General features: G+C 42.6%; 1 protein-coding gene across 5 annotated transcripts in view; it reads left to right on the top strand.

The window, feature by feature from the left end:
* The window catches only part of ENTREP2 (endosomal transmembrane epsin interactor 2), a 466,535-nt gene that overhangs the window by 378,398 nt on the left and 67,972 nt on the right, over positions 1-20,165 (top strand). For 4 of the 5 annotated variants that reach the window (XM_071067214.1, XM_071067212.1, XM_011768651.3 and 1 more), the window contains exon 4: positions 19,520-19,654. The exons of the other annotated variant lie outside the window; for it this stretch is intronic. In XM_071067214.1, coding sequence (XP_070923315.1) covers positions 19,520-19,654 — 135 coding nt within the window. The remainder of the gene's footprint in view (positions 1-19,519; positions 19,655-20,165) is intronic. 5 annotated transcript variants of the gene reach the window in all.

Here is a 20,165-nt window from a genome sequence, read left to right as displayed (position 1 = left end):
TGATGCCTCCAGATTTGTTCTTTTTGCTTAGTCTTGCTTTGACTATGTGGGCTCTTTTTTGGTTCCGTATGAATTTTGGAATTGTTTTTTCTAATTCTATGAAGAGTGATGGTGGTATTTTGATGGGGCTTGCATTGAATTTGTAGATTGCTTTTGGCAGTATGGTCATTTTCACAATATTGATTCTACCCATCCATGAGCATGGGACGTGAAGACAAAGGGCATATATTCTTGGGAGTTCTAGGGCCCTGCCCACCATGGGTTCCTCTCTAAACTACCACAGCCAGTGCTTTCTGGAAAGTGCTACCTCCCGGCAGGAGGCCAACCAGCACAACAATAGAGCATTAAACCACCAAAGCTAAGAACCCTCACATAGTCAGTCCATTGCACCCCGTTGCCATCTCCACTGGAACAGGCACTGGTATCCACGCTGAGAGACCCATAGATGGTTCATATCACAGAACTCTGTGCAGACCACCCCAAGTACCAGCCTGGAGCCTGATAGAACTTGCTGGGTGGCCAGACCCAGAAGACAGACAACAATCACTGCAGTTCTGCTCATAGGAGCCACATCCATAGGCAAAGAGGGAGATTACCACACCAAGGGAACACCCCATGGGAAACAAAGAATCTGAACAACAGCCTTCAGCCCTAGACCTTCCCTCTGACAGAGCCTACCCAAATGAGAAGGAATCAGAAAACCAACCCTGGTAATATGATAAAACAGTATTCTTTAATACTCCCAAAAAATCACAGTAGTTCACCAACAATGGATCCAAACCAAGAAGAAATCCCTGATTTACCTGAAAAAGAATTCAGGAGATTAGTTATTAGACAAACCAGGGAGGCACCAGAGAAAGACAAATTCTGATGTAAGGAAATCCAAAAAACAATACAAGAAGTGAAGGGAGAAATGTTCATGGAAATAGACAGCATAAGGAAAAAACAATCAAAAATTCAGGAAACAGTGGACACACTTATAGAAATGCAAAGTGCTCTGGAAAGTCTCAGGAATAGAATTCAACAAGTAGAAGAAAGAAATTCAGAGCTTGAAGACAAGGTCTTCAAATGAACCCAGTCCAACAGAGACAAAGAAAAAGAAAATATGAACAAAGCCTCCAAGAAGTCTGGGACTATGTTAAATGACCAACCCTAAGAATAATCAGTGTCCCTAAGGAAGAAGCAAATTCTAAAACTTAGAAAACATATTTGGGGGAATAATAGAGGAAATTTTCCCCAGCCTTGCTAGAGACCTAGATATCCAAGTACAAGAAACACACAGAACACCTGGGAAATTCATCACAAAAAGATCATCACCTAGGCACATTGTCATCAGGTTATCCAAAGTTAGACAAAGGAAAGAATCTTAAGAGCTGTGACACAGAGGCACTAGGTAACCTATAAATGAAAACCTAATGGATTAACAGCAGATTTCTCAGAAGAAACCCTACAAGCTAGAAGGGATCAGGGTCCTATCTTCAGCCTCCTGAAACAAAACAATTATCAGCCAAGAATTTTGTATCCAGTGAAACTAAGCATCATATATGAAGGAAAGATGCCATCTTTTTCAGATAAACAAATGCTGAGAGAATTCACCACTACCAAGCCACCACTACAAGAACTGCTAAAAGGCGCTCTAAATCTTCAAACGAATCCTGGAAACACATCAAAACAGAACCTCTTTAAAACATAAATCACACAGGACCTATAAAACAAAAATACAAATTAAAAAAATAAAAACAAAAAAACCAAAGTACACAGGCAACAAATAGCACAATGAATGCAATGGTACCTCACATCTCAATACTAACATTGAATGTAAACAGCCTAAATGCTCAACTTAAAAGATACAGAACCGCAGAATAGATAAGAACTCACCAACCAACTGCTGCCTTCAGGAGACTCAGAACTCGGATGCTTCAGGAGCATCAGAACTCAACAACCATCTGCTGCCTTCAGGAGCTCACCTAACACAGAAGGACTCACATAAACTTAAAGAGGTGGAAAAAGGCATTTCACGCAAATTGACACCAAAAGGGAGCAGGGGTAGCTATTCTTCTATCAGACAAAACAAACTTTAAAGCAACAGCAGTTAAAAGAGACAAAGTGGGACATTTATATAATGGTGTATTAGTCTAGGTTCTCTAGAGGGACAGAACTAATGGAATATATATATATATATATATATATGAGTTTATTATTAATTCACATTATCACAAGGTCTCACAATATGCTGTCTGCAGGCTGAGGAGCGTGGAGAGCCAGTCCAAGTTCCAAAACTGAAGAACTTCGAGTCTGACGTTTGAAGGCAGGAAGAATCCAGCACGGGAGAAAGATGTAGGCTGGGAGGCTAGGCCAGGCTCTCTTTTTCACACTTTTCTGCCTGCTTATATTCCATCTGCACGGGCAGCTGATTAGATTGTTGCCACCCAGATTAAGGGTGGGTCTGCCTTTCCCAGCCCACTGACTCAAATGTTAATCTCCTTTGGCAACACCCTCACAGACACACCCAGGATCAATACTTTGTATCCTTCAATCCAATCAAGTTGACACTTAGTATTAATAATCACAGATTATATTTTCCTGTCCAAAGGAAAATATCACAGTCCTAAACATATATGCACCTAACACTGGAGCTCCAAAATTCATAAAACAATTACTAACAGACCTAAGAAATGAGATAGACAGCAACACAATAATAGTGGGGGACTTCAATACTCCACTAACAGCATTAGACAGGTCATCAAGACAGAAAGTCAACAAAGAAACAATGGATTTAAACTATACCCTGGAACAAATGTACTTAACAAATATATACAGAACATTTCATCCAAGAACCACAGAATACACATTCAGTCAACAGCATGTGGAACTTTCTCCAAGTTAGCCCATACGATAGGCCATAAAACGAGCCTCAATAAATTTAAGAAAATTAAAATTATATCAAGCACTCTCTTTGACCACAGTAGAATAAAACTGGAAATCAACTCCAAAAGAAATCTTCAAAACCATGCTGATACATGGAAATTAAATAACCTGCTCCTGAATTGAGACTTGGGTCAAAAATGAAATCAAGATGGAAATTAAAAAATTCTTCAAACTGAATGACAGTAATGACACAAACTATCGAAACCTCTGGGATGCAGCAAAGGTGGCACTAAGAGGAAAGTTCATAGCCCTAAACGCCTACATCAAAAAGACTGAAAGGGCACACACTGACACTCTAAGGTCACATCTCAAGGAACTAGAGAAACAAGAACCAGCAAAAGAAAGGAAATAACAAACCCAGCAGAAGAAAGGAAATAACCAAGATCAGAACAGAACTAAATGAAATTGAAACAAAAAAATACAAAAGATAAATGAAACAAAAAGCTGGTTCTTTGAAAACATAAGTAAAATTGATAGACCATTAGCAAAATTAACCAAGAAAAGAGAGAAAACCCAAATAAACTCATTAAGAAATGAAACGAGAGGTATTACAACTGACACCACTGAAATACAAAAGATCATTCAAGGCTACTGTGAACAATTTTGTGCACATAAACTAGAAAACCTAGAAGAGATGGATAAATTCCTGGAAAAATACAACCGTCCTAGTGTCAGTCAGGAAGAATTAGATACCCTGAACAGACCAGTAACCAGCAGCAAGACTGAAATGACACTTTAAAAAAATTGCCAACAAAAAAATGTCCAGGACCAGGTGGATTCACAGCAAAATTCTACCAGATATTCAAAAAGGAATTGGTACCAATCCTTTTGAAACTGTTCCACAAGATAGAGAAAGGAGGAACCCTCCCTAATTCATTCTATGAAGCCAGCATCACCCCAATACCAAGACCAGGAAAGGACATAATCGAAAAAGAAAACTACAGACTGATATTCTTGATGAACATAGATGCTAAATCCTTAACAAAATGCTAGCTAACTGAATCCAACAACATATCAAAAAGATAATCCACCATGATCAAGTGGGTTTCATACCAGGGATGCAGAAATGGTTTAACATATGCAAGTCAATAAATGCGACACACCACATAAACAGAATTAAAAACAAAAATCACATGATCATCTCAATAGATGCAGAAAAAGCATTCAAAATCCAGCATCCCTTTATTATTAAAACTCTCAGCAAAATCGGTATACAAATGACATACCTCACTGTAATAAAAGCCATCTATGCCAACCCCACAGCCAACATAATTCCAAATGGGGAAAAGTTGAAGGCATCCCCTCTGAGAACGGGAACAAGACAAGGATGCCCACTCTGACCACTCTGCTTCAACATACTACTGAAGTCCTAGCCAGGGCAGTCAGACAAGAGAAAGTAATTTCCCATATTCTGAGAACGATTTGTCCTAAAGAATTCCGAAGTGGAGTGAGACATAGATCTGAAGTCACTGGAGCAGGGACTGAGCCATGCTGGGAGGGGCTTGTGGAGCAACCTCAGGGCTGAGGCTATGAGCTGTCTGAACCCTGCACCTGGGCTCCTGGGCTGTCCAGGCCCTCAACCGCAAACCAGCAAGGGGCTCGGCGTGGCCCCTAGCACCATGCTGGAAGAGCCTGAGTGGGGCCCCAGGAGTGGCCTTTCCATCACATGAGCTTCCCGAGCCATCTGCCTGTCCCTCACCCACCTTGGCTGGTGTTTCCTGTGCAGGGCACACAGTGAGTGTGTCTGAGAGGTGGTTGGGTGCACTGTGTCGCACAGCACGATGGTCGCAGAACACCGTGACTCTCCACTGGCTTCACCATAGAGGGGATGATGGGCAGATTTTCATCATTTTACTGTAGGACCAATGAGGCCTCCCTCATTTATAGCAGTAGCAAAAACAAAATGCAGAAATCTTCCTAGTAAAAGACTGAAGAAATAATTTGATTTTTTACTCTTGCCATTATTATGTAGTAACCTGAATAACTGCATATTTTACAGAAAATCCCCTTCTATTAATCATCTGATCCTAAGTGTTAAGAGTAACGTGGTATTTGCACAGTTCATACCCATGGATTGCATTCTGGGACATCTGAATGCATTTAAAGCACAGGTGTCTATTGAAAATATACGTAGCAAAGAGATGAATTGGGGTAAGAGATGGTTGGAGAAGGATGTACCATCTTTAAGTTGCAAGCCTATTTTAAAAGGTACCTGGGATTTGTTGTAGTCCATTACGGTGGGATGCCAGACACAGAGACCACTTCTTTGAAAGAAGAGTTTATTACTCACAGTTTCCAAGAGGAAGGGCTGTGCTACCCAGGCAAGACCACACAGAGAAGCTCGGAGGGATCTAGGGCAGCAGTCCCCAGCCATATTAGCACCAAGGACCAGTTTTGTGGAAGACAATTTTTCCATGAACTGGGGGAGGGTGCAGGTCAGGGATGGTTATAGATGAAAGTGATCCACCTCAGATCATCAGGCATTAGATTCTCATAAGGAGCGTGCCACCTAGATCCCTTGCATGCACAGTTCACAACAGGAATCGCACTCCTATGAGAATATAATGCTGCTGCTGATCTGACAGGAGGTGGAACTCAGGCAGTAATGCTCACCCACCGCTTGCCTCCTGCTGTGAGACCCAGTTCCTAACGGGTCAAGGACCGGGACTGGTCTGTGGCCCAGGGTTTGGGGACCCCTGACCTAGGGGACAGCATGGGCTAGATCCTTGATTGTGTTTTTTGTGGGGAAGAATGTGCAGGCATGTTTGAGCCAGGTTAGAATTGGCTGGTTTGACCTGTTGGCTGTAGGAGTAGCCCCCAGTCGTCTAGTACCTTACCTGGCCCTGGGATGATTTAGGGCAGGGGAAATAGTGGCTTAGTTGTGAGAGTTAAATGAAGGGTGTGGTTGGAGGTGTGAGCTGTGGATTGGTTGGTCTGCATAGGAAGAGTGGGCTTGCAAGAGAGTTGCTTACTATCTGAAGGAATCAGCTAGCCCTGCGAGGGGCAGTCTCTCCTGGATTAGTAGACCCCAAGATGTCAACGCATCTTAAAATGCAGAAAGTAAAAAGCATTATACAAAACCTTCTTGAAACCTTTAAAATCCAGTTGAATTAACCCAGGTGACACTTTTGCCTCCCACTTTTTTGTTTTTACATCCATCCGCTCATTTCAGAGTCAGTTGTGAGCAGCCACCACATGCCAGGGAGTAGTTTGTGCTCTGATGGGGTGACAGCTGAGTAGAGTGACCCTGCAGGGGTACCGGGGCACAGAGAGACTCACGGGGAGAGGGAAACTCAGTCGCCAAGAGCAGAGGAAGATGCTCAGGCTGAGTCTTGGAAGAAGCCCACCTTTTCCCTGTGTGAGACCCGCACATTCCAAGCAGAGGATCCAGAATCAAAACGTGACTTTCTTTTTTGCTTCCACCATCCCTGGAAGGTATCCTCATGACCATGGTCCTTCTGTCTCTGTGGGAAACTGAGGCAGGCCTTGAGGTCCACTCAGTCATAAGCAACAGACTCTCCCCCGGACTATTCATGTATTTTTTATTTGTTTTTGATTTTGTTTTGAGACGGAGTCTCTCTCTGTTGCCCAGGCTGGAGTGCAGTGGGGTGATCTCAGCCCACAACCTCTGACTCCCGGATTGAAGTGATTTCCCTGCTTCAGCCTCCCAAGTAGCTGGGATTACAGGTGCCCACCCCCACGCCCGGCTAATTTTTGTATTTTTAGTAGAGATGGGGTTTCACTATGTTAGCCAGGCTGGTCTCCAACTCCTGACCTCAGGCAGTCTGCCCACCTTGGCCTCCCAAAGTGCTGAGATTACAGGCGTGAGCCACCACGACCAGACAGGTTTGTGTATTTTTGAAAAATTAATCCTCTGTGTTAGCTCAGACATAGCCAGAGAAGAAAGCACGCATTTTAAGTATGGAACCCAATGACTCTTGGCAGGTGACCAAACCCATGGAACAGACATTTAGATCAGAAGTAAAACATCTCCAGCTTCCCGGGAGCCCCGCCCTTCCTTCTCCCGGTTACTCACACCACATTCTCCGTGGGCACCTGCTACCCTAACTTCTAATGTCATGGAAGAATTCTTACTGGCTTTCAGCTTTATAAATAGAATCATATGTAATTGACCCTTTTGTTTCTTGCTTTTTTCATTCAACATGTCAGTTAGATTCACTCATCTTATTGCAAGTAGCTCTGGTTTCCTGTTTTCCATGGTGTGAGTACATCGCAGTGTGTTTTCCCCACTCTCCTCCCAGCGTGAGGCTATCGTGGATGCACAGGCGTCGCTATTCTCGTGTATTGCTTCGGATGGCATCCATCCGTTGGTTACACCAGAGTGAAGTCTCTGGGTTATAGGGTATACCTATAGGTATGTAGGTATAGGTATGTTTAGCTTTGGTAGATACTGCCAAACTGTTTTCCGAAGTTGTCCCTGTTAATTTTCACTCCCACCAGGGGTGTATGTGAGTTCTGTTTACTGAGGAATCTGACATCTGTGGTGTGCTGGCGCCTCCCTCAAACCTCAGCTGTCACTTCCTGCAGAAGCACAGAGAGAACTGCTTCCCCTGCGGCTGGACAGAGGCTTGAGAGCACTCTGAGGCCGCCCTATTCGCCAGCATTTCTAGATCATTTCAAAGTAGATGACACGTTTAAGGAATCAGCTAATTCCCTCTTAGTAAGCATCAACATTTTACAATGTCTTTATGGATTTAGTCGGAAGCATTTTATTTTCTCTTATTTTTGGCCCTGTCTACTTATAGGTAGGGCAGGGTTGGCAAGTAGGTTTCACGTTGTGTGCCAGCTTCCTCTGCCTGGCATTAAGTGCCCAGAACAGTGTGTTGAGTAGGATTCTGAGGCTGTTATCTGGACTCGGGGTAGGGGGAGGAGAGGGTGAAAGCAAAAGTGGGAAATGGTGGGATGTGTGTTCTGTGTTTGCCATCCCTGCTGTAGGGGACACAAAAGGGAGTCTCAATTCTCAGGAATCCTGGCATTTGTAGGCCCCCCAGGGGAGAGCCGGGCTAGGAGGGGCCAGTGTGGGGGTTTGTGTCCCTACCTTGGCAGGGAAGGTGGGGTGACCCCCACTGAGGACTGCATTCCCAACCTAGTGGGGAGGCTGGGGGAGATCCCTCAGTGACACGCCAGTCCACATGCTTCCACGTCCACTGTGCAGAAAAGGGAAACTCCCCAACTGATGGGCTGGCTTTATCCCCAGGCCTGGCAGGGACTGGATTCAGCACCTCTCCAGGAACAAACAGGTGCCCAGTCCCTGGTGCTCTGGAGTAAGGAAGAGAGGGGTGAAGCCAGCTGGACTTCCTGGGTCAAGTGGGGACTTGGAGAACTTTTCTGTCTTACCAGAGGATTGTAAAACACACCAATCAGCACCCTGTAGCTAGGTTTGTAAAATGCACCAATCAGAGCTCTTTAAAATGCACCAAATCAGCGCTCTGTAAAATGCACCAATCAACAGGATTCTAAAAGTAGCCAATCGCGAGGAGGATTGAGAAAAGGGCATTCTGATAGGACAGAAAGGGAACATGGGCGGGGACAAAGAAGGGAATAAAAGCTGGCCACCCCAGCCAGCAGAGGCAACAGTTCTCGCTCCTTGTGAAAGCTTTGCCGTTTCACGCTTGGCAATAAAGCTTGCTGCTACTCACTATTTGGGTCCGTGCCATCTTTAAGAGTTGTAACACTCACCGGGAAGATCTGCAGCTTCGTTCTTTAAGTCAACGTGACCACGAACCCACCAGCAGGAATGAACTCTGGACACAACGCCGGACCACATGCTTCCACACTTCCACGCCCGTTGTGTAGTACAGGGGAAATCCCCCAGTGATGGGCCAGCTTTGTCCCCAGGCCTGGCGGGGACCGGATTCAGCACCTCTCCAGGAACAAACAGGTGCCCAGTCCCTGGTGCTCTGGAGTGAGGAAGAGCTGGAGGGGCCGGATGAGGACAGTGCTGCAGGAGCTGCTGGGCGAATGGATTCGAACCCCACGACGGAAAGCGCTCCCTGTCATCCAACCCAGGGAGCACCTCTATGCTGACCCTGAGGTTACACTGCGGAGACGGTGGTGAAGGTAGTTTTAATTGATCTCAAACTTCTTATGTTGGTGACACACGTGTGAATATAAAATGTTTAGGCAGAACACGGAAGGGATTAAAACCATCCAAACTAAATTAAGTTAGTAATCACATGTGGTGGTAATTTCTTTTTCTGAAGCACCTTTATTGTGATATAATTCACATTTACTGTGATATAATTACACCCACTTAAGGTTTAAAATTCAGTGGTTTTTAGTATATTTACTGAATGTGCGTCACCACAGTCAATTTTAGAGCATTTTCATCACCTCAAAAAGACATCCCATACCCTTTATGTCCCACCTCTGGATTGGCCCCTGTCCCCGACTGAGTCCGAGACAACTACTAAGCTGCTTTCTGTCCCTGTGGGTTTTCCCGTTCCGGACGTTGAATGGAATCATGTGGGGTACAATCTTTGGTATCTGACCTCCTTCACTTAGCATAATGTCATCAGGTCCACCCATGTTGCACTGTGATTATGGAGATTTTGGGGCCTTACCAGTGCCTTTAAGTGCCTGGAGCATCACCAGCATAAGGGCTTTTGCTGTGGTCTGAATATTTGTGTCCCCCGCGAATTGCTATGTTGAAATTCTAACCTCCAAGGTGATGGTATTAGGAGGTGGGGTCCTTGGGAGGTGATTATGTCATGCGGGTGGAGTCCGCACGAGTGGGTTAGTGCCTTTATAATAGAAGTGCCAGAAAATTCCCTCGCCTCTTCTGCCAGGTGAGAACACAGTGACCCATCTGTGAACCAGGATGTTACCATACACCAAATCTGCTGGTGTTTTCATCGTGGACTTCCCAGCCTCCGGAACTCTGAGAAATAAATGTCTACTGTCTATAAGCCACCCTGTCTGTGGTATTTGCTATAGTAGTCCAGAGTAAGGCAGTTATGTCGTCCTGTGTCATTGGGGCTGGTGTTGTGGGGACCCTCTCCCACCACCAGCAGGGATGCTGCAGGCCAGTGGCGTTGCTCAGAAAGCAGGACAAGGACAGAGTGAGGCAAGTGAGATGCTTACCTCTGCAGCAGGACTTAAGGTGGCTCATTCTCGAGACAAAGGAAGCAAAAATGATTGGGTTAGGGAGGAATCATCAGGTTACTGAGAGTTTTTGTCAAAGTGATGGAAACCTACAAGTATTCAAAAATACTTGAATACTTCTGTTCATCACAGAACACAATCAGCAGAGATAAGAGGCTCCCTGGGTGAAAATACTTACCAATCATATATTTGATAAGGGGTTAATATCCAGAATGTATAAATAACTCCTGCGGCTCAACAAGAACACAGACAACCCAGTTTAAAAACAGGCAAAGGACTTGAATAGATATTTCTCCGAAGAATATATACAAATGGCCAGTGAGCACATGGAAAGGTACACAACATCACTAATGGTTAGGGAAATGCAAATGGAAACCACAATGAGATACCACCTGACACCCACTGCAATGACTATGATTTTTTGAAAACCCAGAAAGGAAGTGTTGGTGAGGATGTAGAGAAGCTGGAAGCCTTGTACACGCTTGGTGGAACATAAAACGGTACGACTGCTGTGGAAAACATTATGACATTTTCTTAAAACATTAAACAGAATTGCCACATGATCCAGCAATTCCACTTCTGGGAATTTACCCAAAGAATTGAAAGCAGGGACTCAAATAGATATTTGCACACCCATGTTCATGGCAGCATTATTCACAGCAGCCAAGCGCTGAGAACAACACAGGTGTCCATCTACAGATGAGTGGATCAAGAAGATATGGCAGATGCATCTGATAGAACATTCTTCAGCCCTAAAAAGGAAGGAAATCCCCGACATGTGCTACAATGGATGAACTTTAAAGACTTGCTGAGTGAAATGGGCCGGCCGCAAAAGGACAAATACTGCCTGATTCCACTTGCAGGAGGTACCTGGAGTAGGGAATCCACACAGAGAGAAAGTAGAATGGGGATTGTTGGGGGCCTGTGGGGGAGAGAATGGGGGTTTGTTTAGTGGGGACAGAGTTTCAGTTTGGAAAGATGAAAATGTTGTGGAGGTGGATGGTGGTGATGGGATGATGGTAGCGCAGTGAGGTGAATGTGTTTCATGCCACTGAACTGTATGCTGACAAATGGTGAAGATGGTAAATTTTATGTTGTGTGTATTTTACCACAATTTAAAAATTAGGGTCTAGTTTTCATAGCTTTGTTTGAACCTTTGGGAAAAAAAAATTAGGGTCTAGTTTATACAAATCTATTCTTTAATGAAAATAATAACAACACCAATAACACCAGCAAATAACGTTGGCACTTTGCATTTTTACCTTTCTGATCTCATTTGATCCTCACTGGGGCCCGGAACCTGAAGCCCAGAGAGGTCACATGGCTTGTCCTGGGTCACTTCATGGCACTTAGGACTGTGAGTAGTCTGACTCTGTTGCTCGTGCTGCGCCTCTTTCCTCCTCGAAGCAGACTCCTCACATCCAGCTATACTGGCCTTGGTGTGCCCACTGTGAGTTCTTGGGCTTGACACATGCCAGCCTCTTCCCAGCCCTCTGCCCTGCTCTGCCTGCAGGCTCAGCCTTCCCACACTGCCTTACCTTTAAGAATATCTGAAGGTCACATACCCATCCCATTTGTACTTCTGTAAGAGAATCATGGGGGCATCCCCCTCTTTCTGTTGCATAAGCCCTTTCTACTCCCAGACAGGCTGATAGACCGTAAATAAAGGGGGCAGGCTAGCTGTTAAGTGCCCCAAAGAGATTTGTGAAAAATTACTGTGGCCTCATTTGCAAAGCTCTGAGGTGTCGTTCCCAATGACCCGAACACTGAGGGGTACTCCCGAAATAAATCTGTCAGCCACTTGCACACCCAGATGTCGAGGTCAGAGAACTAATCAGGAGATTTTCAGAATTTTTCTAAGAATTAATCACAAACTCAGTGAAATAACTGATGGAAAAGATTTATTTGGATGTCTATTCCCTGGGGTCATTGAAGGGTTATTTTATTTGATAAATCGTGCTTTCCAGCCAAGCTGATCCTCCCTCCCTTTCCCTGGATGATGCTTCAGACTGAGGAAAATGTCTTGCCGTTTATGATAGCTACTTCAATCTTAATGCCTAGCCTAGAGATGTGATCCTCTGAAATAATTCCTCGCATGTTTTTGAGATGCAAGAGAGTGACCTGTTTCAGGAGAGCTGGACTCCTGTCCAGTTGATCACAGCAAAGGGAAACATTTGAAGCCAAAGAGGATATAGATCAAAGGGTACAAAATTTCAGTTAGATTGGAGTAAGTTTTAGTGATCTGTTTCACAGGATGATGACTATAATAAATAAATAATGCATCGTATATTTCAAAATTGCTTAAGAGTAGATTTTAAATGTTTTCACCACAAAAAAGATAAATATGACGGCCAAAAAACATATGAATAAAAAGCTCATCATCACTGGTCATTAGACAAATGCAAATCAAAACCACAATGAGATACCATCTCACACTAGTTAGAATGGCAATTATGAAAAAGGCAGGAAACAACAGATGCTGGTGAGGCTGTGGAGAAGTAGGAACAGTTTTTGTTGTTGTTGTTGTTGTTGTTGTTGTTGTTGTTATTTTGAGATGGAGTCTTGCTCTGTCACCCAGGCTGGAGTGCAGTGGCGTGATCTCGGCTCACTGCAAGCTCTGCCTCCTGGGTTCATGCCATTCTCCTGTCTCAGCCTCCCGAGTAGCTGGGACTACAGGCACCCGCCACCACGCCCGGCTAATTTTTTTGTACTTTAGTAGAGACAGGGTTTCACCATGTTAGCCAGGATGGTCTCGATCTCCTATCCTCGTGATCCCCTGCCTTGGCCTCCCAAAGTACTGGGATTACAGGCGTGAGCTACCACTCCCGGCCCTGGGAATGGTTTTACACTGTAGGTGGGAGTGTAAATTAGTTCAACCATTGTGGAAGACAGTGTGGCGATTCCTCAAGGACCTAGAACCAGAAATACCATTTGACCCAGCCATCCCATTACTTGACATATACCCAAAGGGTTATAAATCATTCTACCACAAAGACACATGCACATGTATGTTTATTGCAGCACTATTTACAATAGCAAAGACTTGGAACCAACCCAAATGCCCATCAATGATAGACTGGATAAAGAAAATGTAGCACATATACACCATGGAATACTATGCAGCCATAAAAAAGAATGAGTTCATGCCTTTTGCAGGGACATGGATGAAGCTGGAAGCCATCATTCTCAGCAAACTAACACAGGAACAGAAAACCAAACACTGCATGTTCTCACTCATAAGTAGGAGTAGAACAGTGAGAACACATGAACACAGGGAGGGGAACATCATACACCAGGGCCTGTCAGGAGATGGGGGCAAGGGGAGGGAGAACATTAGGATAAATACGTAATGCATGTGGGACTTAAAACCTAGATGATGGGTTGACGGGTGCAGCAGACCACTATGGCACATATATACCTGTGTAACAAACCTGCACATTCTGCACCTGTATCCCAGAACTTAAAGTAAAATAAAAAATTTTTTTAAAAATGTGAGGTGATTTGTGAATTAGCTTGATTCAATCATTCTGCAATGTAAACATTACTAAGACATCACACTGTACCCCATAAATATGTAGTATAGAATTATTTCTCAATTAAAAATAAAATTAAAACAGAAACTACATAAACAGCAGCATAATCAACCCAAAGCAAGTAGGTGGCAGGAAATCATAAATGAAAGAGCAGAAATCAATGAAATAGACGACAGAAAACCAATGGAGAAAAAACAATGAAAAAGGAGCTGATACTTTGACAACATCAACAACATTGACAAAACTCTAGCAAGAAAAAAAGTTAGAAGACACAAATTCCCAATATCTGGGAAGAAACCGGTATATAACTACAGACCCAGCAGACATCAAAAGGATGATAAGGGAATAATAGGAATGGCTTTACACAAATGAACTTCACAACTTAGATGAAATAGATCAATTTCTTGGAAAACACAAACTAACATAATTCATACAATATGAAATAGAGAATTTGAATAGCTCTATAATTATTAAGGAAATTGAATTTATAATTCTAAAACTTCCAGAAACAAAATCTCCAGGTCCAGATGGTTTCACTGGAGAATTCTGTTAAGCATTTATAGAATTAATACCATTTCTAAACAATTTCTCTGAGAAAATAGAAGGAACATTTCCAGATTGATTTTTGTGGAGGTAATATTGCCATGCTACCAAAAACCAGACAAAGACAGTATAGAAAAATAAAACTACAGACCAATATCCCTTATTAATGTAATAGAAATACAAAAATCCTTAACAAAATAATAACGAATAAAATTCAACATGTCTGAAAGGAATTATACATCATTGCCAAGAGGGATTTATTCCAGGGATTCAAGGCTGGTTCGGTATTCAGAAATCAGACAATTTATTCTATCATATCAACAGGCTAAAGAAGAGAAACCACATGGTTATATCAATTGATGCAGAAAAAGCATTTGGCAAAATCGAACACCTTTTCATAACTAAAAAGGAAACTTAGAAAAATAGGCACAGAGAACTTCCCAACGTGAAAAAGAGCATCTACAAAAGACCTACAGCCAACACACTTAATGGAGACTGAATGCTTTTCCCCTAAGCTCGGGAACGAGGCAAGCATGCTCATTCATAACCACTTTTTTCAACATAGAACATAATGACATAATTTCAAGCCAATGCAGTATGGCAAGAAAATAAAATAAAAGGCATACAGATTAGAAAGGAAGAAATATAACTAACCCTGTTTGTGGATGACATGGGTATCTATGTAGAAAACTCAAAGAATCTTTAAAAAATAAATGGAACAAAACAAGCCTCTTAGAATTAATAAGTGAGTTCAGCAAGGTTGTAGGATACAAAATAAACATACAAAATTCAGTTGTATTTCTTGTGTATTAATAGTGAGCTTAATTTCTTGTGTATTAACAGTAATACTGCATATTAACAGTGAAGCATATGGACACTGAAATTAAAAATCGCTTAAAAAGATACATAAGTGTAAATCTAACAAAACGTACACTGAAAACTACTTAACAATGATGAAATAAATAAATTGGAAAATTCAATGTAGTAAATATGTCAATTTTCCCCCAGTTAATATGTGGGTTTGGGCCGGGCGCAGTGCCTCACGCCTGTAATCCTAGCACTTCGAGAAGCCAAGGTGGGCAGATCACCTGAGGTGAGGAGTTCAAGACTAGCCTGGCCAGCATGGTGAAACCCCATCTGTACTAAAAATACAAAAAAAAAAAAAAAAAATTAGCTGGGCGTGTTGGGGGGGCACCTGTAATCCCAGCTACTCAGAAGGCTGAGGCAGGAGAATTGCTTGAACCCGTAAGGCAGAAGTTTCAGTGAGCTGAGATCACGCAATTACACTCCAGCCTGGGCAACGAGAGCGAAAATTTCATCTCAAAAAAAAAAGAAAAAAAATGTGGGTTTGATTCAATTCCTATCAAAATCCCAGCAACATTTTTTTTTTTTTAGACAATGACAGTCTTATTCTAAAATATGTATGGAGACCAGTTGTGATGGCTCATGACTGTACACCCAGCACTTTGGAAGGCTGAGGCGGGAGGATCACTTGAGGCCAGGAATTCAAGACCAGCCTGGCCAACATGTCAAAACCTTGTCTCTACTAAAAATACAAAAATTAGCCAGGCATGGTGGCGTGCGCCTGTAATCCCAGCTATCTGGGAGGATGAGCCATGAGAATCACTTGAACCTGGGAAGCGGAGGTTGCAGTGAGCCAAGATCATGCCACTGCGCTCCAGCCTGGGTGACAGAGCAAGACCTGTCTCAAAAAACAAAACAAAACAAAACAAAACAAAACAAAAAAACGTATATGGAAAGAGAAATAATTTTGAAAAATAAGAATTAAATGGGAGGAATCAATTTTTTGATTTCCAGACTTAAAGCCACAATAATCAAGACTTGGTGATTGGTGGAAAGATAGATCAATGGAACAAAGAGAGAATCCAGATATAGACACACAAATATGCCCAACTAATTTTTGACAAAAGTCAAAAGGAATTCAGCAAAGAAAAGATAGCTTTTTCAACAAATGTTGGAACAACTGGACATCTATAGGCAAAAATAATCAACCTCATCCCAAGTCTCATATCTTACACTAAAAGTGACTGAAAATGGGTCATGCAATCAAATGTAAAATTAAAATTATAAAACATTTAGAAAAAACATAGGAGAAAGATCTAGGACTAGGCAGAGTTCTTAGATCAACACCAAAAGTGTAGGAGCAAAAATACATGAGTTGGACTTCATCAAAATTTAAAACTTTACTCTATGAATGATCCTTTTGAGAGGATAAAAAGATTAACTATAGACTGTGAGAAAATATTTGCAAGCCACATATGTAACAAAACCATGGACTATATATGTTTTGTCTTTTATGCTGAGTTAAAACTGTTTTATTTTATTATTTGTTTAGTGTCTCTGTTTCTAATTTACTCTCAAACTTCCCAGAAGAACTGAAAGTCTCCTCTGAATACAATCCCACCCGTCAAGCTTTCTGTCAGCTTCATTTTCTTAGAGACGTTTCCATTTAGCCTCTGTTTCCTGCTTCAGTCTGGACAAGTCAGCCTATAGGCAGTCTATGTATTTACCATGTGAGGACATCCTTTTCTCATTTTCTTAGAACTTCCTCTTTCTCTTTTCTGTGTTAGATCCCATCTTCTCTTTTTTCCTTGGCTTACTCCCTCATTCCAGGGAGGAAGTACCTCTTCCGGTACTTTCTTGGCTAAAATTAAAAAGACTAAAACAAGCCCAAGCCAGGATGTGGAGTCATGGGAACCCCCAAACAATGCTGGTGAGTGTGTAAATGGGAATGGCCACTTTGGAAAGTGACTTTGTATTCTCTGCTAAAGCTGCACATTCCCAGGGACCCAGCAGCTCTGATCAATAGGTATTTTATATCCAAAAGAAATATGCAGATGTAGGTACCAGCAGACCAGTACAGAATATCAAAGCAGCATTAATCTTACTGCAGAAAAAATTAGCAACAATCCAAATGTCCATCGGCAAGAGAATAGATACATAAATGGCAGCATATTCACGCAATGTAATATACAACAGTGAACACGATCAACTATATTTATATGCAGTAAGGTAGATGAATCTTATAATTTTGAATGAAAGAAGCCAAATACTAAAAATATTGTATGATTCTATTTATATCAAGTTAGAAAACCAGGTGAAACTAAACTATAGTGGTAAATGTATCAAGGTGGAAGCCTAGAAGTGATTATTTAAAAAGTAAGGAATGTGGTGAGCAGCGAGGGGGAGGAATGATAGGGAATGAGGCATGGAAGGCCTTCTAGGAACATGGCCATGGGCCCATGGGTGCTTGGTTATGAGAAATCATTGAACTGAATATGTTTGCTTTGTGCACTTTTTCTGTATGTGTGTTAGGTTTCACAATGTGAATGGTTAAGAAAATGAGCAAAGATGAAAACAAACCCACCCACCCCCAAATTAGATACTGTTATATTAGCTACTGCATGGACAGAAATGTCTAAGTCCAACATTAGCAAGCATTGGTGAGCGTGTGGATTAGCCTGAATTCACACCCTATTGGTGGGAGTGTCATTTGTTTGAGTTATTTAACACATGGTTTGATCTTACCTAGTAATGCTGTGTGTGCGTGTACCGTAGGGCAGAACAGTTCTGTGGGCTTGCTCCATGGGCCTCCTGGGGCTGGAGAGCTGGCAGCTCCTGGAACCTGTTCTTTTCCTGCTGTATGTTGGAAGTTGCAGGGAGAGGGTGCAGAAACACGAAGCCTGTTGAGGTCTTAAGTTCAGAACCTGCAAGCTACCACTTCTACCCATATTCTACTGCTGAAAGCCAGTCGCAAAGCCCACCTGACATGGGGCAGGGGGTGGCGGGGGGTGGCAGGGGCTAAGTCTTAAGCTAACCTGAGAAAGTGAAAGCTGACCTCCTCCGGTGAATATCAGCACATTTCTTGGCTCTGAGGATGCTGCATTACCCCTCCCCCAGTATTTAGGAGAGGCAGACACATTGATACCTGGAGGTTTTATAAGTATTGCCTCAGCCTCAGTAATACTGCATGCAATGAAAAATTATTTGTTACAGTTATAAATGGCCAATATTTGTCTGAAAAGTATTTGTACTTTGAGTTGGCTGCTGTAAACATATTATCTGTTGGAAAGTAGGGCACTTCTTAGTCTAAGGAAAATAACTTGTTTCATGTTCAGTGTTATTTTGAATAAAATTGCATAGATTTTACTGATTTTTTTTGTTTGAGATGTAGTCTCGCTCTGTTACCCAGGCTGGAGTGCAATGGCACGATCTCAGCTCACTGCACCCTCCACCTCCTGGGTTCAAGTAATTCTCCTGCCTCAGCCTCCTGAGTAGCTGGGATTACAGATGCACACCACCATGCCCGACTAGGTTTTGTATTTTTAGTAGAGACGGGGTTTCACCGTGTTGGTCAGACTGGTCTTGAACTTCTGACCTCGTGATCTGGCTGCCTCAGCCTCCCAAAGTGCTGGGATTACAGGCGTGAGCCACCGCACCTGGCCTGATTTTCTTTTTTAGTAGTTTTACGTCTAAGACTTTATTATTTTTTAGCTATGTATTTTTGAGACAGGGTCTCAATATGTTGCCTAGCCAGGCTGGTCTCAAACTCCTGGGCTCAAGCGATGCTCCTGCCCCGGCCCGCTGAGTAGCTGTGAATGCAGGTGGCATACCACCACACCTGGCTAGGACTTGACTTTTCTAAAGCTGCTTTTCTCCTAGGCACTGGTAACTCTGTTCCCTTCCTTCTCACTGAGACTCTCATACTCTGTTTTCATCTAACACTGCTTTTTCAAATACTTGAAATACATTGTTTTTCCCTTCCATGGTTTTCCATTTTCCAAGCCAGTTTTATTCATTCAACATGTATTGAACACCTGCAACTTACTGCCATTGTCAATACTGTGGTGATAAGATGCACCTGTAGCTGGATAAAGTCAGTCTTCAGTAGCAGTGAGGCAGGAAAACCAGACAAGGCCTCGAGGATGGCGCTGGAGTTGGGTCTTGAGGGATGAGCAGGAGTTTGATAGGCCATGAAGTGAGGCAGGAAATTTCTGACTATGGAAGGAGAATGAGCCAAGGCACAGAGCTAGGATAACACATCTCAGTGCATACATCAGCGTGAGTGATTTTCAGTTTATTGACCTTTATCTCACTTTGCAATCCACCTGCCGTTTTCTCTAATGTATAGCTTAAGTTTCTTCAAATGTACTTTTACTTTTTTATACATAGCTTTTTAAAATAGGAATTTGAAGTCCTCCTAATGGCCTGGGTCAATAGAAATTGTTTTTGCTTTACTACTTAAACACACTGAAACAGGCTGTTTTGAACTGAGCCATTTTCCTGTGTTCTGAATTGTGTCACTCACGCATACCCTCAGGGGCTGAATGCCTGTTAACGGTGAGGTCTGTCTGTGTTCCTCTGTCTAGATTAAGTTTGACAGTGTGGAGGTGTGTGTCTGCTGTGAGCTGCAGCACCAGTCGTCCGGCTGCAGCAACCTCGGGGAGACGCTGAAACTGAACCCGCTGCAGGAGAACTGCAACGCTGTGAGGCTGACCTTGAAGGTGACCCCGCTGGGCGCTGCTTGTGCATGCATTTCATCCCATGCCTTACAGACAGTTTAGGAAGCTTTGTTATCATATAGATTCCTTTCAGCTCTTAACTTCCTGGGGTAGGTTCAGTGCGAGAGGGAATATCTTTCCAGAGAACATTTGAAAGGATTACAGATTTTGATTTTGAAGGTGTTGCTTTCTGGATCTCACTTTGCATTTTTGCCATTTCATTGTCCTACCTCTGACATCTGCAAAGTCGGATGCAAATGATTGAAAGAAGTCTTTACAAATGCAGATGGGAGGCATTCTATGGCTTTTCTGACACTTTTGGCTGTTATACCATCAGGGAACAAATAGGGATTTATTTTGCTTTTTAAAAGATTTTTGGAGGAAAAGAAAATCAGTCTCCCGTGCAGTCTGTTCTTATGTGTAGCATCTGATCTTTTAAAAAAAAGTGATTTGGAAAAATTGTTTATATTATTTTATTTTTTCTTCCACATGTTTTATTCTGAAAAGCAAAATT

This window comes from Macaca nemestrina, chromosome 7, assembly GCF_043159975.1.
Source record: "Macaca nemestrina isolate mMacNem1 chromosome 7, mMacNem.hap1, whole genome shotgun sequence".
Taxonomy (NCBI): Eukaryota; Metazoa; Chordata; class Mammalia; order Primates; family Cercopithecidae; genus Macaca; species Macaca nemestrina.
The sequence above is the reverse complement of the archived record's forward strand: the minus strand, read 5'-3'. Positions and strand labels throughout refer to the sequence as shown.